Raw genomic sequence first — 27,540 nt, 5'->3', positions numbered from 1 at the left:
TATAATAATTTCATTCATGTTTTATTTGGAATCTATAACACGTGACACATATAGCTTATTTTAAAATAATTCGTGTAATTAGCAAATTAGAAAAGTATTTTTTCGAAAAACATTATAATATCTCCCTATTATCATTTTAATTACCTATTATATCTTTTACCGCGACTACGATAATTTCGTATTCATTTAATTTAGGAAATTAGCGCCGAGCATTTATATTATACATTTAATATAAAGTGTGCTGGGTACAGATAAAAAAAACCATCGTACAATCGTACGAGTTAGCAAGTGACTAAAGCATTCATCAAAATCTTCCGTACGTCATTTATAAATCATATGATGAATGTAATCAGCGGTACTAGCGAATACGGTCACATTTTCAGACACCAAAGTATCAAGTTTATGGTAAACCGAGACAGGATATTGCAAATACAAATATAGAAATAACCATTCCATATATTCAAATAATATTTGTGTTTACAATTTAAGTAAACTTTCATACTTATGATTAAGTCATTAATAAAGATTTAAAATACGGTGGCGTAATGAAACATACACTCAAGTGTAATCGCTAGAAACAACAAAGTTCGTAATGTTTGGTGTCGCTAGTAGTAGTTAGGATACTGCGGCCAGGGATGCGGATGGTGCTGGTAGGGGCCCGGCGGCTGCTGGTAGCCCCAAGGCGGAGTGTAGGGCTGCGCGTACGACTGGTCGTACGATTGAGCGGTCGCCGCCTGAGTCTGATAGTACGTACTGGTACTGCTCGTGGTAGCCGTGCTCGGCGTCGTCGTGCAGCTTTCTTTCTTCTTGGAACCATCCGTCGAGACCCTTTAATTTTTTTTGAACATCAGTACAAAGCATTACATAAATCTCACTTTGTTATTACTAAACCGTATATATGATAAAATAGTGAAACAGGCAAGATAGTTACTGGTGGTGCGGCGGCGCGTCGTGCTTGTTGGCGCGCGCGCGCTTGCGCAGATGCTTGTGCGCGGCGCGCGCGTGCAGGTGCGCGGCGCGCGCGGCCGCCACGGGCCCGAGCTCCTCGGCCAGCTCGCGGCGCCGCACCGCCAGCGCCGCGCACGTCTCCACCTCCGCGCCCTCCTGCTTCTCGTAGCTCATCACCAACTCTATTACACGGATACAGATAGTGACATTACTTTACCGACTCGAAAGCGACTTATTTCGAATAAAGCTATACTTTACATGAAATGTAAATAGTGACTATTTTGAGTGGCAAGATGAATGTTTTTAACCGACCTTCGAGTTCTTCGTAAGGCGTGTCGGGCGTATGTAGAGCTAAATCCAAGCGCTGCATATGCAACCGAGCGTTCAAGGGATCCTTTGCAATCGCGTCATTGAGAGCTTTTCTGGCGGCGGGTTTATCTTGCTTCACGTGAAACAGGAATCGTGCGTATTTAATCGCCATTGCCGAAGCTACCGATTTATTCTTAGCTGACGATATGTAACCTTCGTATAACTGGATGCACTTCTCGTAGTCACCCCGACGACGTTCTAGGTTTATTCGCCTGTACATAAAAAAAAATAACTGAATTCTAAATTTATATTTTAAATTGACGACATAATTTATATTAAAATATAGATAAAGCAATTTTATATTAGAAAGTAATATATATATCAGGATATATCCGGAAGTAGCATGCAAAAACGTACCTGTATTGAATCTGCACAAGGTTAGGGCAGGTCTTCTCTATACGCTCGAGTATTTCAGCGGCGCGACCGGGGTTCCCCTGGGCCTCCTCAAACTGCGCCCAGTGCATGTGCAGGTCCGGTTTGTCTAGGTGGTGCACGCCGCACGCACGCTCCAGCACTTCGCGTTCCACGGCCACCAGCTCGGGGTCGGACGGAATACGCTCTTCAAGGAACTTTATTAACTGTGCAAAATAGAGTTATGTTTAGTTATTCTACTGCTAAACAGTTTTACTATTATTGCCATATTCCAGTGTGTATGGAGAGTGGGCTAATGTAAGTACAGGTAAAAGGAGCATAATGTCTTAGATGCTTGATGGTACGGCCGCACGGTCATAATATACATGTCACTTTGATCACAAATTTAAATTAACTTAATAACTTACTTCTAATTATTTTTAAGTTAAGCTATTTACTAACCCGCATCCAAAATTCTTCATAAAGAGCACATGCAATCAAGCAGCGCTCATGTAGTACTAATGCTCTCTTGAGTGAACCATTTTGCTTCTCCCATTCTAGGTATGCTTTCCAATTTTTCAACTGACATCTTTCTAATGGCTTCACATGGAAATATGGACGCTTTATCTAAATGTTAATAAAGATTACAAATTAATAATTATCGACGTTCAGTAAAATCAACAGAAAGCATGTCAAATAACTAAAATATATAATATATCCCCACCCCTTCCTCGAACGTCCACCTGGCGGCGACCTCCTCACCGGTCGCTTTGTGTATTTTCCTTCGCGCGGCAATGATACGTTCCTTTATCGCCTGCGCCTCTTCTTCGGAAGCCTGTCAAAAACGTACAATATATGATTATCGAATAACTATTAAAAACGACAAACACTAACTTACAATGGAGGGATAGACTTACGACGTGATCGAGCGGTTCGTCCTCCCCGGGCGGCAGGTCGAGGGGGGGCTGCGTAGGCGCGGAGTCACGAACCTCCCCGCGCAGGCGCACGAGCTCCGCGCGGGACACTGCCCCCGACACCGGCTCCGACATCACGTGCTCCTGGAAGCTGATATTGATGACGCTTATCATTTTTGATTCTTTAAATTACGAATTTCACCCGATGTTATTTTTTTATGTCAGATAATACTTTTTACACAATAAACAAACACAGAGAGTAAATAAAAAATAAATCCTTACTTACAAGTAACTATATTACTTACTTGTCGAAATGCGAAGTGTATCCGAGAGTTGGCGTAGATAGCAATCTATCGTAGATGTTTGTGACTTGCAGGGCAGAACCATTCTCCGCTTCCCACTTGATGTACGACTCCCATAGACGATCCGAGCGAAACTCCAGACCGCAAGCCTCTGAATGTCCACAAGTGAAGTAGTAAGAAATATATTTCATATAATAAATATATAATGCGTAATATATAATATGCTCGCAATATTTCGATACGCTTCTTACCTATGGCCCGCTCGTACTGCGATCTGATGTAGACGTGGTCTTCGGTCCTCGTAGACTTAACGTGATTGAGATAGTGAATCCAAAGGTCGACCGATAGCGGGATAGCTTTAAGCCCCCTTTCCAACACCTGCAACACGCTAACCATCAGGCTCGGGCCGCGGGGGCTCCGCGAAGCAAGGGAATAATTGAATAGCATTGTATATGTTTCATGTAATTACGAATAGCGAGCGCGCCGTCCCCGCCGCCGCCGCCGCGCCGCCGCTCCCGCTTACATTACACTCGGGTACCCGACAGAACGCACTTCAATACAATAACAACATTACAATACATGAGCGTGTACAGGTCATATTATGATAAATGTATGCACTGGATCACAACATATGCACCACGAGCGATTAAACACTAGAACTATATCTACGCGACGGTTACAACGCTCTCCGGTGCGTACTGACGCCTTTGCCTTACGAACATCGCGGGCCTCGAAGCGCTGTTGGGAAAAAAAACAGTTGCACAATACCGGTTAGGACTAAAAACAATTCAAAATCCAAGTGTTATGTTTGACACATTGATAATGAACATCATCGATTAATCCTTATATAACTCACCATATAACTTAAATATATTATTACGATTCGTACAGTATCGGCACTCACCTCGAGACACTTCTTTTTACTTCCTTTACGCTTTTCATAGTCAGCGTACTTGCGCCAGTAGCCGTAGCAGTAGGGGTAGTGCGACAAGAAGGCGTCGTACGCCTCCCGCGCCGCCTCCACGTCGCTCTGTGAAAGGGGGGGAGGTGGTTTAAGCACCTCGATAACCTTCACACTTACACGAGTCGCGACCATAGCACGTCAGCTGGCCCTTGCCTATCTACATTTAATTCAGTTCTCATCGCTTCATAAAGCAATAAGATTAGCAAATGGTGTCATCATTTTGTAAATTATAAACCATATGAATTATTCATAAAATGACATGGTATTCAGTATACACTAGTTACAATAAGGATAATAGTAGTTTACTTACTTCTTGATCCACATACTGCAGCAAATATGTCCATCCCGTAAAATCTGTCGGGTCATCATTGACAACCTTCCAGTATTTGTCAAGTTCTGGAAGAGCTTTCTTTTTCGGTTTTTCATCTACTGATGACCTTTTTTCAGAAGGCACCGGTTTGCTTTCGCCATTCTGCAAAAAAGACATGTATTTTACATATATTTATATTTTTACATATATATGTTTTTACAATAATTTCGAAACATTACATATTTTTAAATAAGATGTCCTCGTGAACGATTTCGGCCATGGTGAAAAATCTCGAGAGATTGGCAAATGACATATTGTACTGCACATATGCACTATTGTCTCACTCTCATTATCTGATGGGACAGCAATCCGACACGACCGGAAAGAGTTCATCCGCAGAAACAACGGCTTTACGTGTTTTTCGCTTATGTATTAATTTTTAAGTTTAGTGCTGCTACAGAGATTATTCAACAGATAAATCCAAAACTTTTTTAATGCGGTGTGAACCGCAAAACGAGGACCTACCTCGTGATCTGCGGTTTTATATCTAGCCACTAGAGTCTAGAGTCACTGCCTCATTGGTCTAGACTCTAGACCATTTTTTAGTTTTGTTTTTCTATTATTTCCACAAACAACACACAAGTTTTGTTTACAATTCTGAATTCCATTCCAGTTTACTGTCTACTTTTTTTATTTAGATTTGAAGTAGTTGGAAATATATGTCTAGTACCTTAGCTACAGCCTGTTTTTTTCCAGCTGATTCACCCTCAGAAGTTGGAGAACCAGGATCGTAACCATCTCTTTCTTCTCCAGTTTTTCGTTTTCGAGATTCCTTCTTTGATGCTGGCAGTTCATCTTCAGAAACCACCTGCGCATAAAATATTGAATGAATGTGACAATCCTTACACACAATACAGATTTATATTTTCTCTTCCAATATATACTATATTATAGTAGATATATTTAAATAAAACATATTAACTCTATTGTATCTTTTTCATCATATTAACATTTGAGAAATTGTTTCAAATGAATGAAGCAAAAAGAATAAAATATATCATATGAAGAAAATAAAAAACCTCTGTATCAGCAGGTAATTCTGCAGGTTTGGGACCAGGTAACTCGTCATCAGAGACATTCTCAGCATCTTTTACACTTGGTTTCTGAACAGCTGGTAGTTCATCTTCAGACACTACTTCTGTTTCTTCAGCACCACCCACCTTAAAATAAATATTACTACTACCATATTCCTTAACTTTTTTTTTTAGTATATCTCTATGAAAATATATTTTCCAGCTATTTACTAAAAAACAATTTTGTATAAATGATATATTGATTTAATGATGTGAGTATATAATATCATAGGCATTATAGATAATCACAATATTGACCCTTGAGACTTCCTTAGGTGTCAATAACGAAACATACCTCACAATACAAGAATATTTTATACATCTGTCTCTGTCTGTAATATTCTATGAAATTAAGGCGTTTGACAAAACATGCAACTGTAATGTCATTAGTGATGTTAATACTGAAAATAATCTTGCGACATATCCACCAAAGTAATAAAAGTATTTTATAAAAACTATATTATTTATTCATGTTACTTCTTTAACAGAATATTGAATGCATTTTGCCTGCATCTGGTGTACAGTTGCAGTAGCTAGATGAAGAAGTGAAGTGAAAATAAAAAATACCTAAAATGAAGATTTAAAGGTATCATTATAGATCAGAGTTTGAGATTTGTTCCAGTCTCCCATTTTTCTCTAGTCTTCTCTTCTCATAAAAATAAAAGCAATTATTGTAAGCATGGATTTTCTGATTGTGTTTTTAAATACCTTTATATTTTCCTCTTTCTCAATATCAGGTTGTAATTTGGTGGGTTGTGGTTTTTCTTCAGTTTTTTCATCAATGTCTATTTTGGAAGTTGCACTATCATTTCCTATTTGAACTTCTTTCCCTGTTGTAACATTTTCCTGCATATCAGGTAATTTATTATTGCATAGAATTTTATCTTCTAAATATTTTTTTTCTATAAGCTAAAAATAAATATATTTCTGTCAATAAATGAATTTTGGGAACAAATAATTGATAATAAGTTCTCACGACTTACCTATTCATAGGCAAAGAAACATGTATGTTAATGTACCTTTAAGATTTCCTCTTCAAAGATTACCCTTTACTTTTAAAGTGACTACTTTTCCTTGGATAAAAGTCATGTGGCCATAATTTCTACACATGGAAGAATATTAAATGTATTGTTAGACATTTAATATTCTGTTTGTCTTAAATATAATTTAACAAACCATATGATATTTGACTAGTTAATAAATCTAAATTATAGAAGTACAATAAATAAATAAAAAACAATCATACCTTGGATTTTTTAACTCCAGATGAATTGACTTTCTCAGGGATATCATTTGTTAATTCGTCATTATTATCTTGCGTCGTCTCCATGGTAATGTCGTTATGTTTTATCACATCTTCTGAAGAAGCAGATATTGCTTCACTTTCTATCTCATTAATTAAATCTGGCTCACTCTGTGGTTCATTTTCAGTCTTCGGAGCCTCTGAGAGATCTAAATCAGTATCAGAGGTAGTTTTGAACGTATCACTCAAACGAGTGTCTCCGTCAGACAGCACGTTATTCAAAGAATCGCTGGGGTAGTTGACAGCATTGTCGCCGACATCGAAAGAATCGGTGTTAAAGCCCACCGTATTATTATCTAAGTAATCGCCAACGCTGCCCGCCGACAGTTCTACCGCGTTAAGAAAAGCTTGATTCGACGCAGACGACTCGTCAACAACCACAGCGTCAACACTGAATTCCCCGTCAGTCAATAAATGTGACAAACCATTTGAATTTTCATTGATTAGTGGACCTTCGTCGGTATCCATTTGGCCGTCTGATAAACATTTCTAAAACAATGTAAATAATTTATTATACTTATAAAATATGCAACCGAAATCTAACCTCTTCTCATACATACCTGTAAATCAGAGCTGGCTTCATCGTCCATTATTTTTTAAAGTATTATAAGAGCTTATATCAACCTTAGACACGTTAATTGCACTTAAAAATCAACAAAAAAACTTTAAAAGTAACTTAAACGCAAATTAAACTTATAATCGCTACCTTTCTACTTTTATAGATATGAGAGTCGGGAATTTTAATAATGTTATAACCTATGGTTTTAACTCGTTAGCCTGCCATAGACAATGCACAGGTTACATAAACAAAAAAAGAAGCGTCTTAAAAAACATAATAACTAAGCTAGGGCAAAATTTATGTATTTACTTATAAAATTACACCTGGCACATATGATTATATACATTTTTTTAGTACATAAAATATTTTGATCGTACTTGTAATTACTGATACCGAGTTAGGCATAAATAAAATCATATCGAAGTCATCTTTTTTTAAAATATTAATATATAAATAATATTACTAAATTTACTATTACATTAATATATAAAATATGTTCTTTTTTTATTTAAAATACCTTTTGATTTATATCATTAATGTATTCATAATTGTTAAATTGTTTAAAAAGGTGGCAACTTTGTATGTATAAAACTTCAAAATAATACCTTATAACTTTGAAGTTTGAAGTTAAAACTAACCTAATTCATTGAAAATCTTATTGTTTTCATATTATTATTTAGATGATTTTATTTTAGCCTATAACAGAAAATAATAATACAACAGCATGTTTGGTGTACGATTAGCCTTATCTAAAACAATAGCCACAGGGCCAAATTTACTACATCAGCAGACACGGGTATTTCTCTTTTATTATTGAACTACTCATTACGTTATCCACGATATCCCTGTGGACATAAAATTCACAAGATGTCTTAATATATTATCATTCAATAAACAGAACATCAAGTAACGTGTAAAGCCAAATATATGATCCATAAAATTGCTATTGATTCTATTAATTGTATTTGCTGAGAAAAATAAAACATTACTTATATTAAAAATAATATATTGGTATAAAAAATATTTCTATATTAATAAATATTCTAATTCATTTGTTTTCTTAACTTAAAGTGAAGACTGTCAAATTGCTATACAGAAATAGGTGGCTTATCCAATCTTGCTGCTCTGGTCATAATTTTCGCACTGAAAAAAATTTTTTTATACCTTTGCAGAATACATTTGTATTAAAAAGAAAATGGCCCCCTCCATTACATAAAAAAGGTGGTAAACCATCAAAACTACGAGCCAGACATTTTGTTTATGATTTAATTGAAGACAAGAGTGTGACGAAGAAGCCAGATTTAAAAATAATTTTGAATCAATTTGTTGATGGTAAAAATGCTTTTGTTTATTAATTATTATACATTAATTTGTTTAGTATGGCTACTAGATAATGCTGATAAATTATTTTTCAGGTGTGGGTAACCAGGGTGATGTGCTCACACTACGTCCAACAATAGCTTATAGAGATTTTCTTCTACCGGGTCTAGCTGTATATGCTAATCCAGAGAATTTGGAAAAATATCAAGTTGATGAAAGTAAACCAAAAGAGGCATCTAAATACAGTTCCCCATATGTCCAGAGAGTGAGTTTAAACTCTGAAAGAAAATGAGTTTTTTTATAATTACAAATTTGATGCCAAGCTTTAAATTCAATTTTAGCAGTTGTAGTGAATAAAGTAGAAAATGTCTCATTATTTACATGTAGAAGTCATATTGATTAATTAATTATCTATGTATATTTTAATTTAAACCAGATTAATTTTATTTGTGTCTATAACCAAATAAATGTAAATCTTAATTTTCTTCCACTCAGACAATGGGATGTTTATCACGTCTTGTATTACAAATAATAATGAGTAAAACAGAACCATGGACATTACAACCTTGGCACATTAGGGCAAGCTTCCGAAAAGCATGCTATGTTGTACCTGAACATGCTATAATAATGCCACCCGTCACAATAAAGGGACCAGACCTATCTTTACAGGAGAAAGAATTTTATGTGACTGTTAAAGTAAGTTACATTTGCTTTACTATACAAATTAACAATACACTATTATAATATTGTTTTCGATTTTTTCTTGTTATTAAATTGAAAGAAAAATGTAACATGTGCTTAGAATAGTAAGCCAAAGCTCAATATTCTGATGGCAAGCTAATAAGGTTCTTAGAATCCGAAAGTCTGTGTTCAAATCCTGGAACAGCCAATTGGAATTATCTGTCAAGGAATTCTCGGAAACAGTCCAAATTTAGGAGGTTGACTGTGTTGTTCCACTTGAAATCACATACAGTTGTTCATTCTGGCTATTTCTCACTGCTAGTGTGGGATTACATTCTTAGCAAATTTTATAAAGCTAAAAGTAGAAACAGACCTTCAGTCAACAAAATTTAACAGCAAATTCAATCATGCTTAGTTTAAAAAAATATATAGTCATAATTCATATGACAAAAAGAAAAGTAAGAAAAAGTGATTTAATTGATTAATACTATATAAGATAGCTAAAACTTTGTATCATCATTGTGCTTAAAACTACCATAAAAATTCAATCACTTGCTGGTGATTGGTGACTGGTGGTTGTCTACACAAAAACAATGTTTCAGATTAATAATAAAGAGGAAGTCAATGTGAGGTGCAGAATTCACCATTGGGCCACAGGCTTGGAGAGATTACCATGGGTTAAAGATCACTGGAAGAAGCCCTTTGAAGCTCTTATTCCAGAACAAGCTTCTGTTTTAGAAAACCTGCCACTACCTAAATAGTAATATATAGATTGGCAGTCAATTAACATAATTTACAAATCAATAAAATAGCTTAAATATTTTTATTTCTTTTATTGAAGACAATGATACAATAAAAATTTATATTTAGATTTCTATTACATATCTTTTTTATTATTTCGTTAAAACAGTATTTTGAATAGTTATAAATAAGCATATTCTTACTTAATGTTAAAATTAATTTCACAAACCCGTTTTTATGACACCTTCAAACTAGATTCATTTTTATTAGATGAGATATTTGTACTAATAGGTTCCTGTGTGTTATCATTTAATGTATTATTTTGATTATTTATGTAGCCATCTTCTGCATCTAGTTCCTCTTCCATTTCTTTAACAGTATCTTGTTCAGTATTCACTTGAATGTATTCTTGGTCACTTACATATTGACCTTGATCATTCGAAACTATTGTTGAATATTCCTGTGCATTCGTATCAAAATTTTGAGATTCGTAATTCTCGTTTTCTAAATTGTATTCAGTTGCTTCTTGATTCTGATAAGAGATATCCATATTATGCTCAGTTGTTAAATGTTCAACATTATCATTGCTTGGTGGCACTTCTTCGTAGTTTACAGTGGACTCTATTGTATCCTGCTGATTTTCATAAGAATTTTCAACTTCATATTGCTGATCGTCATACTTAGGTACATTGGCATAATTTTCGGTATATTGTTGGTCGTAGTTGGGATCATAACACTCTGTCGATTCTTCATGTTCATTAATTTCAGTTGTGTATGGCTGTTCCTGCTGTGATTCGTCATAATAAGGGTATTGATCATTTGTATAGTTTTCATTATCTACGCTATTTTCCACATTGTCTACATTACTTTCATCATATTTTTCAGAATTTTCCGTGTAAAACATTTCGCTCTGTTCTTTTTCGAGTTCATTCACTTCTGCATTCGTATTTTGATCACTATTAATAGGGGCTTCTTTTAAATCATGTTTTTGAATATTATTGAGTTCTGGCTCATTTTCAACTTTAGAATTTTCCTGAAACCCGCCTGAGAAATTAATATCAAAGTTCTCACTTACGTTTCGAGTATCTATTTTTTCATTGTATGAAATATCTTCTTTAAATTCTGGGTTAAGATGTTCCGAATTATTTTGATTAAATGATTCATTATCAAAATGTTGTTCATCGCTTTTTCCTTCCCATTGATTTTTTGTGTTGTTAATATCCATATTTGTTATTTCTTGAGGAATCTCATGATTTTCAACACTATTGTACACTTCTAAGTTTCTATTTACTCCAAAATTAGGCTCAAACTGATGTGAAACTTCTGATTTGTGTATATTATTATCAGTAGTAGGTGCATATTGACCGTTTTTGTAAGATTCTTTGTAATGCGATATGAGTTTGTTGGAAGATTCGATTGATGGACTAGTATCGTCCCGTTTATCATGAGATTCATAATCTGCTGTACTGTCGGTGAAGTCTTTTTCAACTGTGTTAGAATTCGTTTTAATTGGATTTAATTCATATTTTGGGGTTTTTACATTACAATATTTTAAATTATCAGTTCTAGCTGTATCGTCGTTTACTTTATTTTGTTTCTTAACTTTCATTTTAATTGGATTTAATTCATATTTTGGGGTTTTTACATTACAATATTTTAAATTATCAGCTCTAGCTGTATCGTCGTTTACTTTATTTTGTTGCTTAACTTCCAGTTCTTCAGATGATACTTTTTGATTGTCTTCAAAAATAAAATCGCTTACTTTATCTGGTAAAGATTCTTTTTCACTTTTCTTTAGTTCATTTAAAATATTGTACTTGCTTTTCCAATCGGCGTCAGCATTTTCAGTAGGAGGGTTAAGATATGTTAGACCACTTGAATGGCTTGGTTGTAGTTTTGGAATAAGTATGTAATTTTTACTAATTTCCTTTAATATAGATGATTCAAATTGTTTCGTGAGACAATCTGATGGAGCGATTGTATTACTTTGAAAATTTCTTAAATGTTCCCCCATTCTTGGAGGGTCATTTAAGTAGTCTGGGATTCTTCGACTAGGCAAGCAATTGTCTTTTACGTGTGCACTTTCCTATAAAATAAATAAATGTATAAGTTATAAGTATAGTACCAACTAAGTATTATAATTATTATTCTTAAAATCAAATAAATTACCTTATGATATACTTTGACAAGAGCTGCAGGCGATCGCATTTCTTCAAGGCGCCCCAAAATATATTCATTACGATCCCTTCGCTTTTTATCATCCTCAAGAAAAGCGTCGTATTGTTTTCTTAGAGTATTTATTCTATCGGATTTAATCCTAAAAAATATTTTTATTATAAAAATAAAGAAAAGAATAGAAACTTTGAATTACAAGTTTCCTGCAACATTGAAGAAAAATAATTATTATTAGAAAATAATAAAAGTTAATAAACGTAAATAAGAATTTAAGACCCCTTTTCTTATTTCATGGTTTTTTATTAAAAAATTCACTAAATATTTATTAGATTAACGAACTTCCCTATAAACGCACTTTTTATCAGATTTTCCCATTACGATAAAATATTTTTTTTAATTCTAAAACAGTGTGAACCAATTGAATGTAAACAACGCAATGTTGGCAGTCGACCTTCTCACAGGTTCCAAACTTGACTTTAATGCTTTTGCGAAGCAAATTGGTGATTGTACACATATGACCGAATCTTAAATAAATATAATATTTATGTACCTAGACGAACAATATTACGGTTATTATTACTTAAGCTCATGCCATAAATCAGTTAAGTGAATCACCCACGACCCTTAAGGCGATATATGTAACTGTAGGTACCTATATAAGTAGGTATCTACTATATTTTTTATTAACAATATAAATATATATACTTATTGTAACAAGAGCGTAATCTATTTTACACCTTATCTTTTTTCTTTTTAAGTTTCTTATTACAAAAGGTAACTATTTTCATACATCGTTATATGCATTCAGCATGTTAATCGTGTTTTGTTATGATTAATTTTTTTTTTATGAAATCATACTAATTCTGGTTTCATTATTGCGATATTTATTAATCACTAGTTTATGTCTGTAAGAGTCCTACGGTGACTATCTCTGGATGGTACTAGCTACTTTGCTGCACAGACTTGCCATAACAGTGTAGAATGTATACTATGGATTGACCTTCCAATATTTTTATACGACTTAGTCACGAATCTAAATGTCATCGATTTTATTTCTAGAATGTAAATAATATAAAAAATGTACTGGATACAACTTCTATTAATAAACGAATTAATGGCAAATTTACTGTTAGTTGCGAAAACATTAAAAGTATCTTGTCTTGAATTATTATTTCATGGACATTTGAAATTTAATTTTAAAAGTAAATAATATGAGTCGCCGTGAAATCCGATAAAACGAGATATTTAATCAAAAGCTTTAGAAAAATCAGTGCATATGGCGTCTATCTAATACCCGTCGTTCATTGCGCACGATAAAAAATCAGTAAATTCACAAATATTAGTTTCCGTTGATTTTCTATTAATAAATCCATGCTGTTGGTCTAATAGCAGGAATTATAATATTAATATAACATTTTTTCAAACATCTTCGGAATGCACCTTAGTTTAAAAATGGGGCGGTAATTTTTTATGTCATATATAAATTTTAATTTCATGTTACGCACACACTTCATTGAGTAGGTTTCTACGAAAAATTTTCAATCAGATAATAATCATAAATTTGCTTTTAAATGTTTTCGTGAATGTTGTTCGTTTTAGATATCAATTCATAATTTGTAGAAAATAATATAATTTAATGAATAACTTTTATATTATATACTTTCAGTATATGATCGTAGAATTTGATTAAGTCCGTGTACATTAAAATATTTCATTTCGTAAGACTTATTGAATTTGCGGTATAAGAAACTTAATATTATTAAATTATAATTGTGTGATTATACAAAACTGATCACTATCCTATCCTATTCTATTAAATATGTGTTAGATCTTCGGACGCTGAAATATACATGAACAGTTAGCAACATATTATATTAAGTACTACTTACATTAAGCATTTCATATTTAATAAACAATAATGAGTTTCTAATTTGAGTAACAACATAATCGTTTGAAACGTTTTTATTTGTGTATTTTTGATGATAACAGACACCATGACATTAACTTTTTTTATTTTTGGTACTTACGTTATGTTTTGCTTATAGTCAGAATTCAAGGCATTACATACTTTTGTGATCATGATTTGATAATTAAAAAAAAAAGTCAAATTTGTCAATTTTGACATTAGCAGTGTCGTTTATTTGTTGTCCTACTGTACCGTACTATTTAAATTATATAATTTTCTTTGCATAATGATACATAAATGGTGGCATAGAATAATTCGGCGTCGAATGAAACCAATACCTGAAGATGTCGCCATTCTTTGGAAAAGACGCCTCAGTTTAGCTTATGGGTTTATAGCATGGAATGCCTTTGGGTTACTTATATACAACATATACCAAGGCAAAGCAGATTGGGCTCATTATCATGGTTTAAAATCAGATGAGGAACAGTCCATTCCGCCAGGTAACCTTTTATCCTTTAAGTAGTAAGTTTAATATTTGCTTCTTTTCTCTATGACATTTGTATTAGAAATTGTTGTCGCAAACTTTCAGCACGTGCATGGGCAAACACATTGGGTATTCAAAATGCGAAAGTGTACAAAATATCGGGATTTACTAAAGTTGACGAATATGATATTGTTCAGGGTGAAGAAGTTCGAACAAATAGTGAGCACAATAAAGAAGAGACAGAAGAATTAAATCAATAATTTATTAAAAAATCTGTGATGTATTTCACAATGTAAATAATCAGTTGTAGAATAAGCATAGTGAAATAAATAGTTATAATTTTCACTGGATTATTTATTGCTGTTATTTTTTTCATAATTATGAAATAGGCATCATTTTATTCCAATATAAGTATAATACCTAAGGTTTGAATTTTTAAATATATTGCTGCAAAGATTTACATTTATGTATATAATTATAATTTAAAAAGATATTATTTAATAATAATTCCATTACCATAGTTCTTAACATTTTTAAGGCAAAAAGTAAGGCACTTATCGATGAGAAAAGAATTGTCATAGTAAATTCTTTATGTACATTTTATCTTAAATATTAAATCACAGCTCATTAGGGCATTTATGTTTGACTTAATAATTTGAATGTGCATGACATGCCTTAGTATGCCTTCTTTTTTCAAGTTCTTGTAATAAAGCAGATCTGAAAGATAGAATTCAATTATTATATATATTGACTAGCCGTTAGTTAATGAATTAGATAACACCCGAACCATTAACAATCAACACTTAAAAGACTTATAAATGAAAATGGTATCATGCAAAAATATTTTAATCATAAAATAAGAGGCGGGATAAATTTCCGTTTTTTATATCCAGGTTTTAATTTAAAATGTAGTTAGAGAAACATAACAAATGCTGAACCATCAAGATTATATTGTTGCAAAAATTAATGATGATTTTGGATCCGGTAATAACTATTTTATATGTTTTATAATAATACTGTTTTATTGCAGGCATAGCCCATGAATATGTTTTACCTGTATTGCTCATACTTCATAACAATGAGTTGAAGCTCCTGCTTATAAAGTCTTGTCAGCATATCTGAATAACAATCAAGTTCACTCAAACGGAACATGTTAAATCTCAACTTGTGGTCTAGTTCTTGATCAGCTGTGGGAAAATGTTAATCAATATTATAAAGATGATAAATTACAGACATAATAAACAAATACAAAATTAATTAATTAATTACCTTTTGAGTAAACTATAAGCCAGTGTGGTATTTCTTCCAGAAGATATGGTGGAACTAGAGTTGGTACTAGAGGACTAACTAAGTAACACCCTCCCACTAAGCATGGATGGGCATATGTCGTCTGATGAGTTATTTCACTGTAATAGGAAGTATTTTAGAAATCATATGAGTAAAATCGTAGACTATTATGAAGATTAAAATAAAAAAATTAATAATGATCTTTTGACCTGTTTATCAGGTTTAGCCCACTAAGGTATTTAAAGTTAATAATATTTCTTAAAAAAATAATAGACTACATTAATTATAGTATTATAAATATTGTTATTTACTTAAAGTAATAGACTCCATGGTGTGGAGTGGAGACGCGGTGCCAGGGACGCGGTACACTTTCCAGTGGATGTGTCCAGTGTGTGGTCTGTGTGTTATGGTCCATGTAATAACGGCGCCCTCGTAAAGTGCGATCTGCTGACCAGCCAGGTGGTAGAGGCAACTCACACTCTTCAGAACCTATGTTTGTTATGATATAGGTAAATTTATTATTTATTGACACTCACTTAAGCAAGCAATAACAATAATAACATTGCAAATAAAAAAATATTAAATATGTCGATAGTTAAAATACAATGGATTTAAGTTGTTGAAAGCCGAGATGGCCCTGTGGTAAGAACGCGTGAATCTTAACCGATGATCGTGGGTTCAAACCCGGGCAAGCACCACTGAATTTTCATGTGCTTAATTTGTGATTATAATTCATCTCGTGCTTTACGGTGAAGGAAAACATCGTGAGGAAACCTGCATGTGTCTAATTTCACTGAAATTCTGCCACATGTGAATTCTACCAACCCGCATTGGAGCAGCGTGGTGGAATAAGCTCCAAACCTTCTCCTCAAAAAAAAAAAAGAGGAGAGGAGGCCTTTAGCCCAGCAGTGGGACATTCACAGGCTGTTACGGTTACGGTTAAGTTGTTCATTTGAAAAGATAATGTTGCGGTATCACAATATATATGTAAGCATGATCATTATCATACCCTGGCTAGATGAAATTATGTTTCCACCGTGACCTTTATTGTGGTATGGAAGGGCAGGAGTATTCACATAATTGGAATAAATTGGGGAGGATTGGCTTGCTGTTGTATATGCTGCAAAAAAAGGTTATATTATTTTTAAGTTAATAATGAACTCTTCTGTTAATATCAATAAAACATTTTGTCGAGTATAACAACACAGAAATCACTTACTATTCTGTACAAAGACAGAACAGTCCAGTACCATTTTTTCAATAAATTTCTTTTTTTTGTTAGATGAGCTTTAGTGGTATCAATTTTAAAACAAATATCATTAAGAGTAGAATTTATCCAATGCTACCAGAAATAAATGGCCATTAAAATTATAAATTTATATCACTTGAATCGGTAAATACTGTACTTACTTTCTGTGCAATGGAGTCTAATTGAATGTGGAGATGGAGGATGAAGCCGAGGTGTCAGACTTAAGTTTGATGATATTCGTGGCATACTAGACTCCCTGGAACTGTATTGTTGTTGTTTTTGTTGTTGTACCTTAAATGGTGTTAGATAAATGTTTAAGTATATATTTTTAAATAAATGAATCAATAAGTAAAGAAGAAACAATATTTAAATATCAATTCTCTGTCCAAGATGTATTTATTAATGATTTGGTGACGGTGTGTGTAAAAAATATATTTTTAAAGCTTTGACATTGAATGTTTAATACACATAAGCTACCTGCTGTTGGTTCTGGTAGATAGGATCTTCTTGTTGAGTTTGTCTGTAATATCGTTGGCTGGTCTGTCGACTAAAAGATTCATCAATTTCGTTTAATGTTGAATGTGAAGCCTAAAGAGAAATTATGAATAGAATTCAACACATCATACATTAATTAAAATAAAATTTTACTTAATAGAACATACCAAATTAGTATCTAAGTGAAACTGAGAATTAAAGTTGCTGGAAGTAGAAGCAGTATCACCAGTAGTAGACAAACTAGCAAATCTGGAATATTTTAATATTTAAGGGGCCATTAATAATTTACATACATATAATTAATTTATACTTCTTTGATAAAATACTTATGAAATTTTAAGTTTACAAAAGTAACATGGTAGTAATGAAAAATAGTTTATTATCGAATTTATACTAAAATTACATTTATTATACATTACATTTTCAGTGGTTACATATTTGTTGCAATATTTTTCTAAATTGAAAGTTTTAATCATTAATCACTTGCTGAAAGAAACACACAGTTAAAAAAGTACATAAAGTAACAAATTACCTGTGTGCTAAATTAGGTACAGACTCACTAGGGGTATACTTTCCAGCATGACCACTCATTGTTTGAGATTTACCAAATTTATTTTCAATACTTTGTGTATTTGTTTCACTAGATCCAAAAGGCTGGCTGCGTGGCCGTCTATTGTTACCAGTCGTCCAAACATTTATTACTGTAATTCCAATAAGACATGATTTAGATTACCACGATCACATTAAATTCTGCAGAATTTACTTTATTATGCACCCATATATCACATCAACGAAATTATTCTCTTATTATAATTATGTATTTACTTACTTGGTAAATCAGGTGGAGTATCTTTTTTCACATATTTACCTACAACTCCTTCATTGATAGCTTTCTGCCCTTTCCGTGATATCATTTTATTATGAATTATTACAAAATCGACAACTAATTAGGTATGTATACAAAACTAGTATTCAAAAATACTTTAAATAAACTTAAGTAAAAAAAATAAAAATATTGTTTAAATTTTATCGGAAGACATCCATTTTCTATTGTTGTGCGATACCTGTCATCTTGTGGTTTGTCAGTTAGTTGTCATATATTTATAGTCTATGGTTCATATTTACTTGTTATTTTTCAGAAAAATAAGTAAAGCCTCATTCGTAATTTCGTAGCAGACGTGAATCTGAAAAGCATACAGGTAGCAACGCCTTTACAGAATAGAAGAAGATTGTCTTTCGGCACTACTTGGTTCCTCAACATATTAGCCATTATCGCTAGGAAGCCGGAGACCAAAATGTTTCTATTATAGTTCTTATGAATGTGGCAGACATTTTTAATTGTGATACTAGTACATACAACTACCATAAGAAACATTAAGGAACGCATCTGCCGTTGTTAATTGACAGCACTTTGAATTTATAAAAAAAAAGATTACCTACTATAAACGCCCAAGTCTAGCTCTGACGTTAAAATTCCTTCTGAAAACGATGAAAATCGGAAAGGTAGACTAGAGACTAGAAAGGTAGATCCAAGGTTTTGACTTTTGTAGTAAATAATGTTTTGATTTTTCTTGAACGAGGCAGAAATTCAACCTTGGATATTAAAGGCAGACGATTTAATAATTTGTTTTAAAAAAAAAGTCTAAAAATTATCAATGGAAATAGCAAGCAATCGATAGGAGCGATTTCAAATATTCGAGTTCTTAGTAATAAACGCATATTATAATCTTGTCACATGACAATGCGAACGGTCTTGTGAGATCCTACTGAAACACTTTTGATTTGGTCGCTTCATATATGTAATATTTATTTATATTTACTAAGTTTATAATTAAGATCTATATTTGTTTTAAAAATAAAAAAAATAAGGAACATGAGCTTATTTTTAAAATATAAAAAATACTGGCGAAAGAATTTTTACAATATCTGCAAAAATGAATTTTTTACAATTTTTAAAGTTACGAGTTCTTAATTTCTTTTCTGAAGCGACCGATCGACGCGTGACGCCGCTCGCTCGCCTATACAATTCGCCAGCATTTTCGCGTTATTCTTGATTTTATTTATATTTCGGTTAATATAAAAAAAAACTTTTATATCTTTATTATACAGTACCAAAGCACACTAATTCAACAAATAGAAATCAGAAAAAATATTTTTTTCAAATTCTATTTTGTTTTCGTGATGAGTATTTTAATGTGTATCTTAGTAGTAAAATTTGTCGTGTTTATAAGTTTTTAGTTTAGGGAACAAACATTTAATGTTTACAGGCTAGATAACTAGCCTTTATAGCTTTAAATGATATGGCTTTAATATGACTAAAATTTGATTATGATATAAAATTGTACAAACGTCTTTCAAATTTAGTTTTCAATATATCGCTCTTTTATGATATGACAAACAAAATGAATGACGGCATATTACGTACCTAATTAAAAACATTAGATATTTTTAGTGCAATAGATTTATCTATTTCAAATTCAGATAAAAGGAAAATAAAAAAATTAAGGATGAAGAATCAAGTGGTCACGTCGCGTTAAATAACGAATAAGTCGTAGCTTAAGTACCTACTATCGCATCGATTCGGGTGACCTGATTTCGCACTTGAACAGCTGATATAGGCAGTTGTTTATTGATAGTTGATTAACGAATATTCAAGTCCAATATTCCATTCATATTTCTCCTTAAAATAAATAATTATTAAAATAATACCAGGAGAAAACAAAAATAAGTTTAATGTTGAAATTATTATTTTGTTTAGTATTAGAAAACTACTTTTATAACATAACTAAAGAAAATCGATAAATAAATATGGAGGAAAATAAAAACAAAGAGTTTCGTAACTATAATAAATATATTTTCTTATTTTTCGTTTAGCTACGAAGTATGTATTTATATATGGTAAAAGAGAATGGTAGGTGAGCATGGTGATAGGCATGACGGCGCAAGAAAACTACATGCGGTTTGCCATCACGACATAATGAGTTTGTCTTACAACCAACAGTTTTAAATGAAAAAGTAACAGCCTTAAAAATGTTTTTTTTTTTTTTTAAATGTATAGGCTAGCGCTTGACTGTTATCACACCTGATGAAAAGTGAGATACAGTCTAAGATGGAGCGGGCTTGCCTAGAAGATGCCTATTCACTCTAGACTTGAAGGTACCCACATTGTAGGTGGTGGGGAAAACAGAGGTCGGGTGGGTATTCCAGACCACCCTTCTGAGGAAGAAAATTTTGCGATGACCGAATTTGTCGGAATAGCAAATTGTGTTTTGAGAATATTTGAAGAAATCTATATTGTTATTGTTAAAATAATCTTGAATAATGTCTCATATTTTTTTACCGTAAAATGCTTATTATTAACATAGTGTAATGGTATCTTACGAAGATTATCTCTTTAAAAGGATGCTAATTTTATTTATAAATATAGAAATATGTCCCTTTTACCGTTCAGCTAAAAACTTTCATAATCGTAATAAAAAAATATATAGTTCTATTTTTTAATAATTGTGATAAACGTTGACATTAAGTGGTAGTTTTAGTAAAATTAGTAAGTCATTATATATTATTGAGGTGATTAAGTAAATCGTAGCAGATTTCGAATTTAAGAATTGTTCCATAGTAAAAAATACACCACCATATTCTGGAACTCTGGAAAAAAAGTATTTAATTAGTTATAGGTTTCTTCGTTAAGTATCAAAAATATAAATTATAGAGATTATTTTTATATTCTTCAATATTGAGGAAAGCCACAGTAATAATAATAGGTTAAATAATATTTTATATATAGAAATATAGAAGAATTTCTACTATAAATTTTAACTACTCAAGCAGGTATTGTTTTTAAATACCTTAATTGTTTCAGAATTATCAAATAATAAGTTCTAGATTTAAAAAATACTACGATAAATATTTTAATATTAACGCTCTCAAAATATATTTATCTATAGAACTACAAATTACAATAAATCATAAAATACCCTACATCTTTATAACCTTTTAAATATTTATAAAATACTGACAAAACAAAAACTATAATACAGACTTCATGACTGAAGCGGGTTATAGTGGAAAGTATTTCAAATACATACAACAGTTTAGTAACCTGATAAAAAGCGTTTTATAGCGATTCATAAATTGTAACATATAAATTGTTTTAATAAAAAATATATACAATACATAAATTGTTTTGCTTTTTATTTATTTAATCTTGAAAATTATATTAAGATTCCATTTATTTATAGACAGGTTAAAGTCAAATGAGGTCACCGACCTGTGTTTATAATATTGAAAATTAAAAAAAAAAAATTGTCTGTATATTATATCATCAAGTACTGGTTTGTTTCGTTAACTGGCTTAAAAAAAAAGGTTGAAGTATTTTTTTTTCGAATCAAGTTAAGTCCTACCAGAAGTGCATAATTTTTATTTACTTGATAAATAAAGGCTCTTATATTTTAAGTTCTACCTACTTCTAATTCACAATATGTATATATATTTCCTAACTAGCACATAAATATGTAAAAAGGCTCAAGTACGCAGACACTAACTACTTGTCACAATTCAATTAATTATAAGCAGTCATGCCTTGGCCTTAATAGAAGGGAAAGTATTATCACCTGATAATAAGATGTCTTCACTCACCACGGACGACAGAGGTGTCATTCCGGGACACCTTTGTTGGTAGAACCACATCGTGACATTCACCAGAATGCATTAATTTTATATCATTTTCTGCATGATGCGACGATACGGTTTCCTCTAAAGTAACAAACGGAGTTACTACGTCCATTTCATCTGAGTTCACTTGCGATAGAGAATTAATTTGATTCGATTTAATATCCGAACTCAGTTCAATATTTTCAATTTCTTCTGTTTCAACATTATTGATCACAGTTGAAATGTTATCATCGTTTAATGCATGCGTTGGTGTATAATCTTCATTGATATTCAAAGGATTAACGTCATAAGCAGTTGTAGGTTCACATTTTAAATCATTATCACTATTTATTAATACTTCTTTTACCGAATCAACGTCCTCACTTAATTTTCCACTATTATTACTGGGAGGAGAAATTGATTGAATAGCATCTTCTCTTTTTAATTGTTTTCGCCTTTCACTTTTATCATAACCTAAGGGATGCAAATTAGTCGAATTAGGAGGACTTCCATCTAAAGACATATCGATAGACGTGAGCGTGCTTTCATCTCTACTCATATAGTGACCACCTTCTGGGACAATGTGTATATTTAGAACAGTTTTGTTTTTATGACAATCAACATCACCTTCTAACGATGTCATTGACTGTGCATCAGAATCAATTCCCGAAGTACTAGACGCTGCTTTGTTAATATTAAAATTGTTTCTGACTAAAAAACCTCTTACATGGGCTTGTATTATGGTAGCAGCACTTGATAGAGTAGAAGAATCATCAGTAGATAATGATAAGGATTTTTCCTCATTTACTGTTTGTAGTACGGTATCCATTCTGCTTATCCCTAAGCACCTTCGATCTTTTATATTGTTAATAGACATAGCTTCATCATCCTGAAATATAGATCATGTTTCTATATAAATCATCATAGTATACAACATACGAGTTACATCATTCATATTTTATCATACAAATGTTAATTGAATAATGCTTTTATCGTAAGAAAACAACACTGGGACAACGCTTATGTATTTTAGGAATTAGTTAAATTTTAACTTTTTAAATCATGTCTAAAAATAACTTCGAAAAAATATAAATGATAAGTAATTTAGTTGGCCGTTCAGAATTAAGTCACGAATGTCAGAGATTTTATCGTTTTTAGAAATAAAATCTATTTCTTTAGTCTGAGTAACCGCCCAATTTTCGTCATTTTTACAGGCTTTTATTTAACTTCGCCTATAAACTAATAAATTAATTAGTTAGTTAAATATAATCAATTATATTATATTTATAATGAGATTTTATCGTTTTTAGAAATAAAATCTATTTCTTTAGTCTGAGTAACCGCCCAATTTTCGTCATTTTTACAGGCTTTTATTTAACTTCGCCTACAAACTAATAAATTAATTAGTTAGTTAAATACACAATTATATTATATTTATAATGGATACAATAGAAGCTTTCCTTTAAAAAGCCTAATTAATAATATAATCTATTATTGTATTATATGTACAATTGTTTTAATTGTCCGGCCAACTTAAATTGTGTTCTCAAATCTCTGTTTTTAAATACCTTTTTTTCTTTATCTTCAATCAGCAAATTCATATAAATATTAGTAGAATCGTCAATACTAGAAGTTTTGTTTCTGAAAAGAAAGGATCTAAATACTTTCTGTATGGTTATTGCAGCTGTTTCTAAATCCATTGAGTTATTATTAACATGGCCATACGATTCACCATATTTGTTTTTTAGTTCGTTTTCAGCAGGTTCATCGAAAGTTTTAACATCTGTATTATTTACCGATTCTGTAATTTCATCACTTTTTTGTTTGTCATTTTTTTCCTTTACATTTATATCACTACTAGTAACGTTGTTGTCAATTGAAGATGTTTGGTCGTCTTGTGTCGTTTCTTCAATGGTATCTACAATGGTATCTACCTGGTAATTGTTTTCTTCCTCTTTATGATAGTTTTTAATATTGTTCGGATTGTTAGTGATATTATAATCATAACCATTTATATCTTTGTGTTCGTCTATTTCAATTGCTGCACTGGAGTTGTCTACTCCATTAATTGCATTAGTTGTCTCTTCACAATCAGTGGATTGGGTGTTATCTTTCAAAATATTGATATGATTTTTTTTGTCATTGTTTTCGTCTACAATTGTAATATCACTGTCTTCGATAATTTTTGGATTAGACGCATTTGAATCTGTTTGTTCCTCTTTAAAGTTTATATTTTCTTTTAACACATTTTGTTCATTTTGATCCTCTTTGGATAATATCAGTTCGTCATTAATTTCGACACGTTTATCATCAGTGATTTCATTTAGTTTGAATTCTGAAGATTCTTCTTCTATTTTGGTTATGTTGTCATGCTCGGAAGTAAATAAATTAACTTTATGTGATTCATTTCTTAGGTCAATATCATCTTCTGGTTTTGTATCGGATGGTGTAATATTTTTTGTATTAGCAACTTGTATAGCTCCAGCAATAAGTTCGTGTTCGATGTTGCCTGTGAGATGGTTTTGTGAAATTTTCACGACATTTTCATGAATGTATTGCTCTGCTTCGTTATCATATTTCTTCATTATTTCGTCATTGTAATTTTGGTCACTTTGGACACGTTGTATCAACTGATTTTTTTTATCAAACTCGTCACGCCGCTGAGCTGCTCTATCCCTTATCTTTGTAGTTGCTTTTGCTATTTTTTGTTTTAGCGTTAGGGTATTTTTGGTTGCTACAATAAAATTTGGATTCAATTAGATTGTCGATCATAAAAGTAAAAGTTTTTAAACGAAAAATTAACAAGTTACAGTTCTTGCAAATCAGGAAGGCGAGTAGTTTTTATTTGTGGTTAAACGTGTACATGCATATTGCAATAGTGTGCGTGTCTGACGACGCGGTCAGTTGCGAGCGCGCCATCGCTCAGGTTAGTTGTGTTTATTGTTCCCGGACGCTAATTGCCGTGAAGTACTGTCAGCATGTCAAAGCGCAAAGTTATCCATAGCGAGGTAAATTGTTTTTTTTCTAGTTTTGACATTAAATAAAAATGGTTATTTTTTTAATTTAAGTTATTGTTTAGTTTTGACTTTTGATACTTATTCAATTGTATATTTTATTGTTTTTAGGGTCGAGCAATCATTGCTAAAGTCTTTCACTTTCTTAAAGATGAATATAGTTTTATGAAAGCAAATAACAGTGATGGATGTGACCTAAGTCCATTAGCAAACATATTAGAAAGAACTGCCCAAGCAACAGGCGTCAGTGAACGCACAGTAACTAGGATTTTAAAAGAAGAGAAGGAGTTGCCATCGTCATCAACCAAGTTTACTTCACCCATGAAAAAGCGACGTAAAAGAGACGTAAAAGCGACAGTTCCGTAGAAGATTAATGCGACACATTTTTCACATTCGTAAAAATAGATGGAAGTTTGTTATTAAATAGTTCCAGCCTAACCTTATTTTCATAATTTTGCCATATCTTGAGTTCAATTGGGTATCCTTAAGTCTTAAGTTTCGCTTAAATTACCGTCAAACTTAAACCCAAATGTAGAAAAACATAATTTTATTTTAATACATTCCCTTACTTAGTATTTTAAATAATAAAAATTTTAGTTAAAAAGTTTTATGTTTTATTTTAAAATCAATTGAACATATAAAAATATTGGTATTATTTTTATGCTAACCATACCCGCTTTCGTTTTCACGCACACTTAGACACGTATACGGACACGTATTTACCACAAGTAAATTCCGCTCGACTTCGTGATTTGCAAGAACTGTATTGACGTAGTAAGGTACAAAGAGAACAAGGGAAGAATTAATGACATAATTAGCAAAATGATGATGTCCTTTCGACTAATTTGTGCCACTCTCACTGAATATCCAACTGCGCAAAATGTATAATAGTGTACAAGTGCTTGCGCAAACAGCGGTGCATTCTTTATTCCTTTTAATCTTTTAATTTGATGGGATGGCAATCCAACACGACCGAAAGAGCTAAGCAACAGGCGCAGAAGCAACGGCTTTACGTTACTCCATGCTGCGATTGAAAGTAGACGCAAAAACTTACAAAACTTTTCATCGGCCAGACCAGTGATTTGAAGCTCAGCGTCTAGTCTTATAAGCCACGGGACAAACGAGGTATCAAGCCATTATTATCAAAATAAAAATTGTCAAACTTTATAAACATTGCAAGGTTTCCGTACTCAGAAAACATGATGAAGAATAATGAGAATAACATCGCATAATACAGGAGAATTTTATGTATTAAAATAATGATATTCCATAATAAATGTACTAAAACTATACACTGCGTATACCATAGAAATTTAATATGTACGTACTTGGACCGTCTCTAATTTGTAGTAACTTCTGCATGTGTTCAGCACAAAACTCATAAACTTCAGTTGGATTATTTTTAAGGACATCTCTCGCAAGTCCTTCCATTAGCTCCACCAGACCAGGGGGCATTTTTGGTACAGGAGCGGAATAAACGCGTGAACTTCTTATATTCATCTATAAGATAAATTGAAATAATGAACTTACATATTACCAATTTTGTTCATAGTGTGGGTGAAAACAACCTGAAGTGTTTTAAAACAACAATATACTCTTGTTTGGAAGAGATAGGGCATCTTCATCATAATATATAGTGTATTTTATGGTAAAATAATAATTATTTTATTTTAAATACTAACCTTGATTTCGAATGTCGGCTGACGTACTGCGGTATTCATGTAACTGTGATGTACATCGTCTAAAGTGTTTGTACGGACGGTAGCTATGGCAATGTAATTATATAAATGTTGATTTTATCAGTAGTATCGATCCTGTTTGCCGCAAGTTCTATGTACATATGTATGTCAATTTTGTTAAGTCTCAATAAATAGGTATCCCAATCAACTTGGTGCCAATAGTTTGAATATGATAATTATATAATTATAAAAAAAATGATCACAAGAATCTTTATCAATTTATAACAAACCAGGTTTCCATTTATTATTTTAAGTAATTAAATCATTTATTATCTAACGTAGAAACGTATATGAACTTTTTCGTATTTGTTTATTATATTTAAGTCGTTTAACTATTTGATTTCTGTACTTATCACTATATTCTTATTTTAGTCTGCTTTTGAAGCTCATATAATATATGTAAGATTTATTAAAACTTATTATTTTTCTGTTATGGAAAATATTTTTAACTAGCAACATCCGAATTTTGAAATTGAATTAAACTAGAATGATATTTATGATGTAAATAGGAAAGTTATTGAAATACTTATTACTTTGTATATTAGCAATTATTTTGCAAAGTACCTCTTCAATTAATTAGTGTTTAAATAAAGGAACAATTAATTTGGTAGTTAAAACTTCGCTTCAAAATATAATCATTTAA

The 27,540-nt window shown here is 31.9% G+C and overlaps 6 protein-coding genes across 11 annotated transcripts; 2 read left to right on the top strand and 4 right to left on the bottom strand.

Annotated features, from left to right (window-relative positions):
• Positions 1 to 5: 5 nt before the first annotated feature.
• On the bottom strand, positions 6 to 7,371 carry LOC126776050 (pre-mRNA-processing factor 39). Of its 4 annotated transcripts, XM_050498316.1 has the most exons (17): positions 7,155 to 7,347; positions 7,020 to 7,083; positions 6,538 to 6,743; positions 6,000 to 6,200; positions 5,238 to 5,378; positions 4,889 to 5,026; positions 4,159 to 4,320; positions 3,789 to 3,914; positions 3,136 to 3,262; positions 2,888 to 3,035; positions 2,586 to 2,733; positions 2,393 to 2,503; positions 2,131 to 2,295; positions 1,675 to 1,895; positions 1,261 to 1,529; positions 932 to 1,130; positions 6 to 828 (listed from the first exon to the last, which is right to left on the bottom strand). In XM_050498316.1, exons 1-17 carry the CDS (start codon positions 7,182 to 7,184, stop codon positions 606 to 608), a joined length of 2,679 nt encoding a protein of 892 aa, XP_050354273.1. In that variant the 5' UTR covers positions 7,185 to 7,347; the 3' UTR covers positions 6 to 605. The 4 variants fall into 4 exon arrangements, with proteins under 4 accessions (XP_050354273.1, XP_050354271.1, XP_050354272.1 ...); XM_050498314.1 differs by having other exon boundaries at positions 6,538 to 7,083; positions 7,155 to 7,371; XM_050498315.1 differs by having other exon boundaries at positions 6,000 to 6,137; positions 6,538 to 7,083; positions 7,155 to 7,371.
• A 397-nt stretch (positions 7,372 to 7,768) lies between these two features.
• LOC126776057 (39S ribosomal protein L9, mitochondrial) lies at positions 7,769 to 9,976 on the top strand. The gene is made up of 5 exons (XM_050498325.1): positions 7,769 to 7,949; positions 8,326 to 8,485; positions 8,569 to 8,738; positions 8,969 to 9,169; positions 9,757 to 9,976. The coding sequence occupies exons 1-5, from the start codon at positions 7,878 to 7,880 to the stop codon at positions 9,913 to 9,915; spliced, it is 762 nt and encodes a 253-aa protein (XP_050354282.1). The 5' UTR covers positions 7,769 to 7,877; the 3' UTR covers positions 9,916 to 9,976.
• A 153-nt stretch (positions 9,977 to 10,129) lies between these two features.
• LOC126776061 (putative uncharacterized protein DDB_G0282499) lies at positions 10,130 to 12,206 on the bottom strand. The gene is made up of 2 exons (XM_050498331.1): positions 12,065 to 12,206; positions 10,130 to 11,981 (listed from the first exon to the last, which is right to left on the bottom strand). Exons 1-2 carry the CDS (start codon positions 12,101 to 12,103, stop codon positions 10,131 to 10,133), a joined length of 1,890 nt encoding a protein of 629 aa, XP_050354288.1. The 5' UTR covers positions 12,104 to 12,206; the 3' UTR covers position 10,130.
• A 1,986-nt stretch (positions 12,207 to 14,192) lies between these two features.
• Positions 14,193 to 14,813, top strand: LOC126775878 (uncharacterized). The gene is made up of 2 exons (XM_050498025.1): positions 14,193 to 14,476; positions 14,566 to 14,813. The coding sequence occupies exons 1-2, from the start codon at positions 14,263 to 14,265 to the stop codon at positions 14,718 to 14,720; spliced, it is 369 nt and encodes a 122-aa protein (XP_050353982.1). The 5' UTR covers positions 14,193 to 14,262; the 3' UTR covers positions 14,721 to 14,813.
• Positions 14,814 to 14,900: 87 nt separating this feature from the next.
• On the bottom strand, positions 14,901 to 21,555 carry LOC126775858 (scaffold protein salvador). Of its 3 annotated transcripts, XM_050497998.1 has the most exons (13): positions 21,485 to 21,555; positions 21,126 to 21,139; positions 20,056 to 20,171; positions 18,321 to 18,675; positions 18,024 to 18,192; positions 17,659 to 17,740; positions 17,474 to 17,584; positions 17,158 to 17,287; positions 16,757 to 16,867; positions 16,059 to 16,236; positions 15,730 to 15,866; positions 15,515 to 15,647; positions 14,901 to 15,177 (listed from the first exon to the last, which is right to left on the bottom strand). In XM_050497998.1, the coding sequence occupies exons 4-13, from the start codon at positions 18,403 to 18,405 to the stop codon at positions 15,108 to 15,110; spliced, it is 1,206 nt and encodes a 401-aa protein (XP_050353955.1). In that variant the 5' UTR covers positions 18,406 to 18,675; positions 20,056 to 20,171; positions 21,126 to 21,139; positions 21,485 to 21,555; the 3' UTR covers positions 14,901 to 15,107. The 3 variants fall into 3 exon arrangements, with proteins under 3 accessions (XP_050353955.1, XP_050353957.1, XP_050353956.1); XM_050498000.1 differs by lacking the exons at positions 21,126 to 21,139; positions 21,485 to 21,555 and having other exon boundaries at positions 20,060 to 20,159; XM_050497999.1 differs by lacking the exons at positions 20,056 to 20,171; positions 21,126 to 21,139; positions 21,485 to 21,555 and adding an exon at positions 18,928 to 19,056.
• An 881-nt stretch (positions 21,556 to 22,436) lies between these two features.
• Positions 22,437 to 26,992, bottom strand: LOC126775853 (5'-AMP-activated serine/threonine-protein kinase catalytic subunit alpha-like). The gene is made up of 5 exons (XM_050497992.1): positions 26,841 to 26,992; positions 26,487 to 26,658; positions 23,713 to 24,878; positions 22,872 to 23,033; positions 22,437 to 22,618 (listed from the first exon to the last, which is right to left on the bottom strand). The coding sequence occupies exons 1-5, from the start codon at positions 26,877 to 26,879 to the stop codon at positions 22,586 to 22,588; spliced, it is 1,572 nt and encodes a 523-aa protein (XP_050353949.1). The 5' UTR covers positions 26,880 to 26,992; the 3' UTR covers positions 22,437 to 22,585.
• Positions 26,993 to 27,540: the final 548 nt, after the last annotated feature.

The sequence above is a fragment of the Nymphalis io genome, chromosome 19 (assembly GCF_905147045.1).
Source record: "Nymphalis io chromosome 19, ilAglIoxx1.1, whole genome shotgun sequence".
Lineage (NCBI taxonomy): Eukaryota > Metazoa > Arthropoda > Insecta > Lepidoptera > Nymphalidae > Nymphalis > Nymphalis io.
This window is presented reverse-complemented; position numbering and strand designations above follow the sequence as displayed.

Coding starts and splice junctions, on each gene's coding strand:
- LOC126776050 (XM_050498314.1), bottom strand. CDS start 7,184: ATGGACGATGAAGCCAGCTCTGATTTACAG. Junction 5,379..5,999: donor AGAAAGAGGAAAATATAAAG/GTATTTAAAAAC, acceptor ATTTATTTTAAG/GTGGGTGGTGCTGAAGAAAC. Junction 3,263..3,788: donor GTAAAAAGAAGTGTCTCGAG/GTGAGTGCCGAT, acceptor AGCGTGTTGCAG/GTGTTGGAAAGGGGGCTTAA.
- LOC126776057 (XM_050498325.1), top strand. CDS start 7,878: ATGTTTGGTGTACGATTAGCCTTATCTAAAACAATAGCCACAGGGCCA. Junction 7,950..8,325: donor TACTACATCAGCAGACACGG/GTATTTCTCTTT, acceptor ATACCTTTGCAG/AATACATTTGTATTAAAAAG. Junction 8,739..8,968: donor GTTCCCCATATGTCCAGAGA/GTGAGTTTAAAC, acceptor TCTTCCACTCAG/ACAATGGGATGTTTATCACG.
- LOC126776061 (XM_050498331.1), bottom strand. CDS start 12,103: ATGCGATCGCCTGCAGCTCTTGTCAAAGTATATCATAAG. Junction 11,982..12,064: donor TTGTCAAAGTATATCATAAG/GTAATTTATTTG, acceptor TTTATTTTATAG/GAAAGTGCACACGTAAAAGA.
- LOC126775878 (XM_050498025.1), top strand. CDS start 14,263: ATGATACATAAATGGTGGCATAGAATAATTCGGCGTCGAATGAAACCA. Junction 14,477..14,565: donor GGAACAGTCCATTCCGCCAG/GTAACCTTTTAT, acceptor GCAAACTTTCAG/CACGTGCATGGGCAAACACA.
- LOC126775858 (XM_050497998.1), bottom strand. CDS start 18,405: ATGATATCACGGAAAGGGCAGAAAGCTATCAATGAAGGAGTTGTAGGT. Junction 17,585..17,658: donor TTCACTTAGATACTAATTTG/GTATGTTCTATT, acceptor ATTTCTCTTTAG/GCTTCACATTCAACATTAAA. Junction 15,178..15,514: donor ATGAAGTATGAGCAATACAG/GTAAAACATATT, acceptor TCTATCTTTCAG/ATCTGCTTTATTACAAGAAC.
- LOC126775853 (XM_050497992.1), bottom strand. CDS start 26,879: ATGAATACCGCAGTACGTCAGCCGACATTCGAAATCAAG. Junction 26,659..26,840: donor AGCCGACATTCGAAATCAAG/GTTAGTATTTAA, acceptor TTTATCTTATAG/ATGAATATAAGAAGTTCACG. Junction 23,034..23,712: donor TTGAAGATAAAGAAAAAAAG/GTATTTAAAAAC, acceptor TCTATATTTCAG/GATGATGAAGCTATGTCTAT.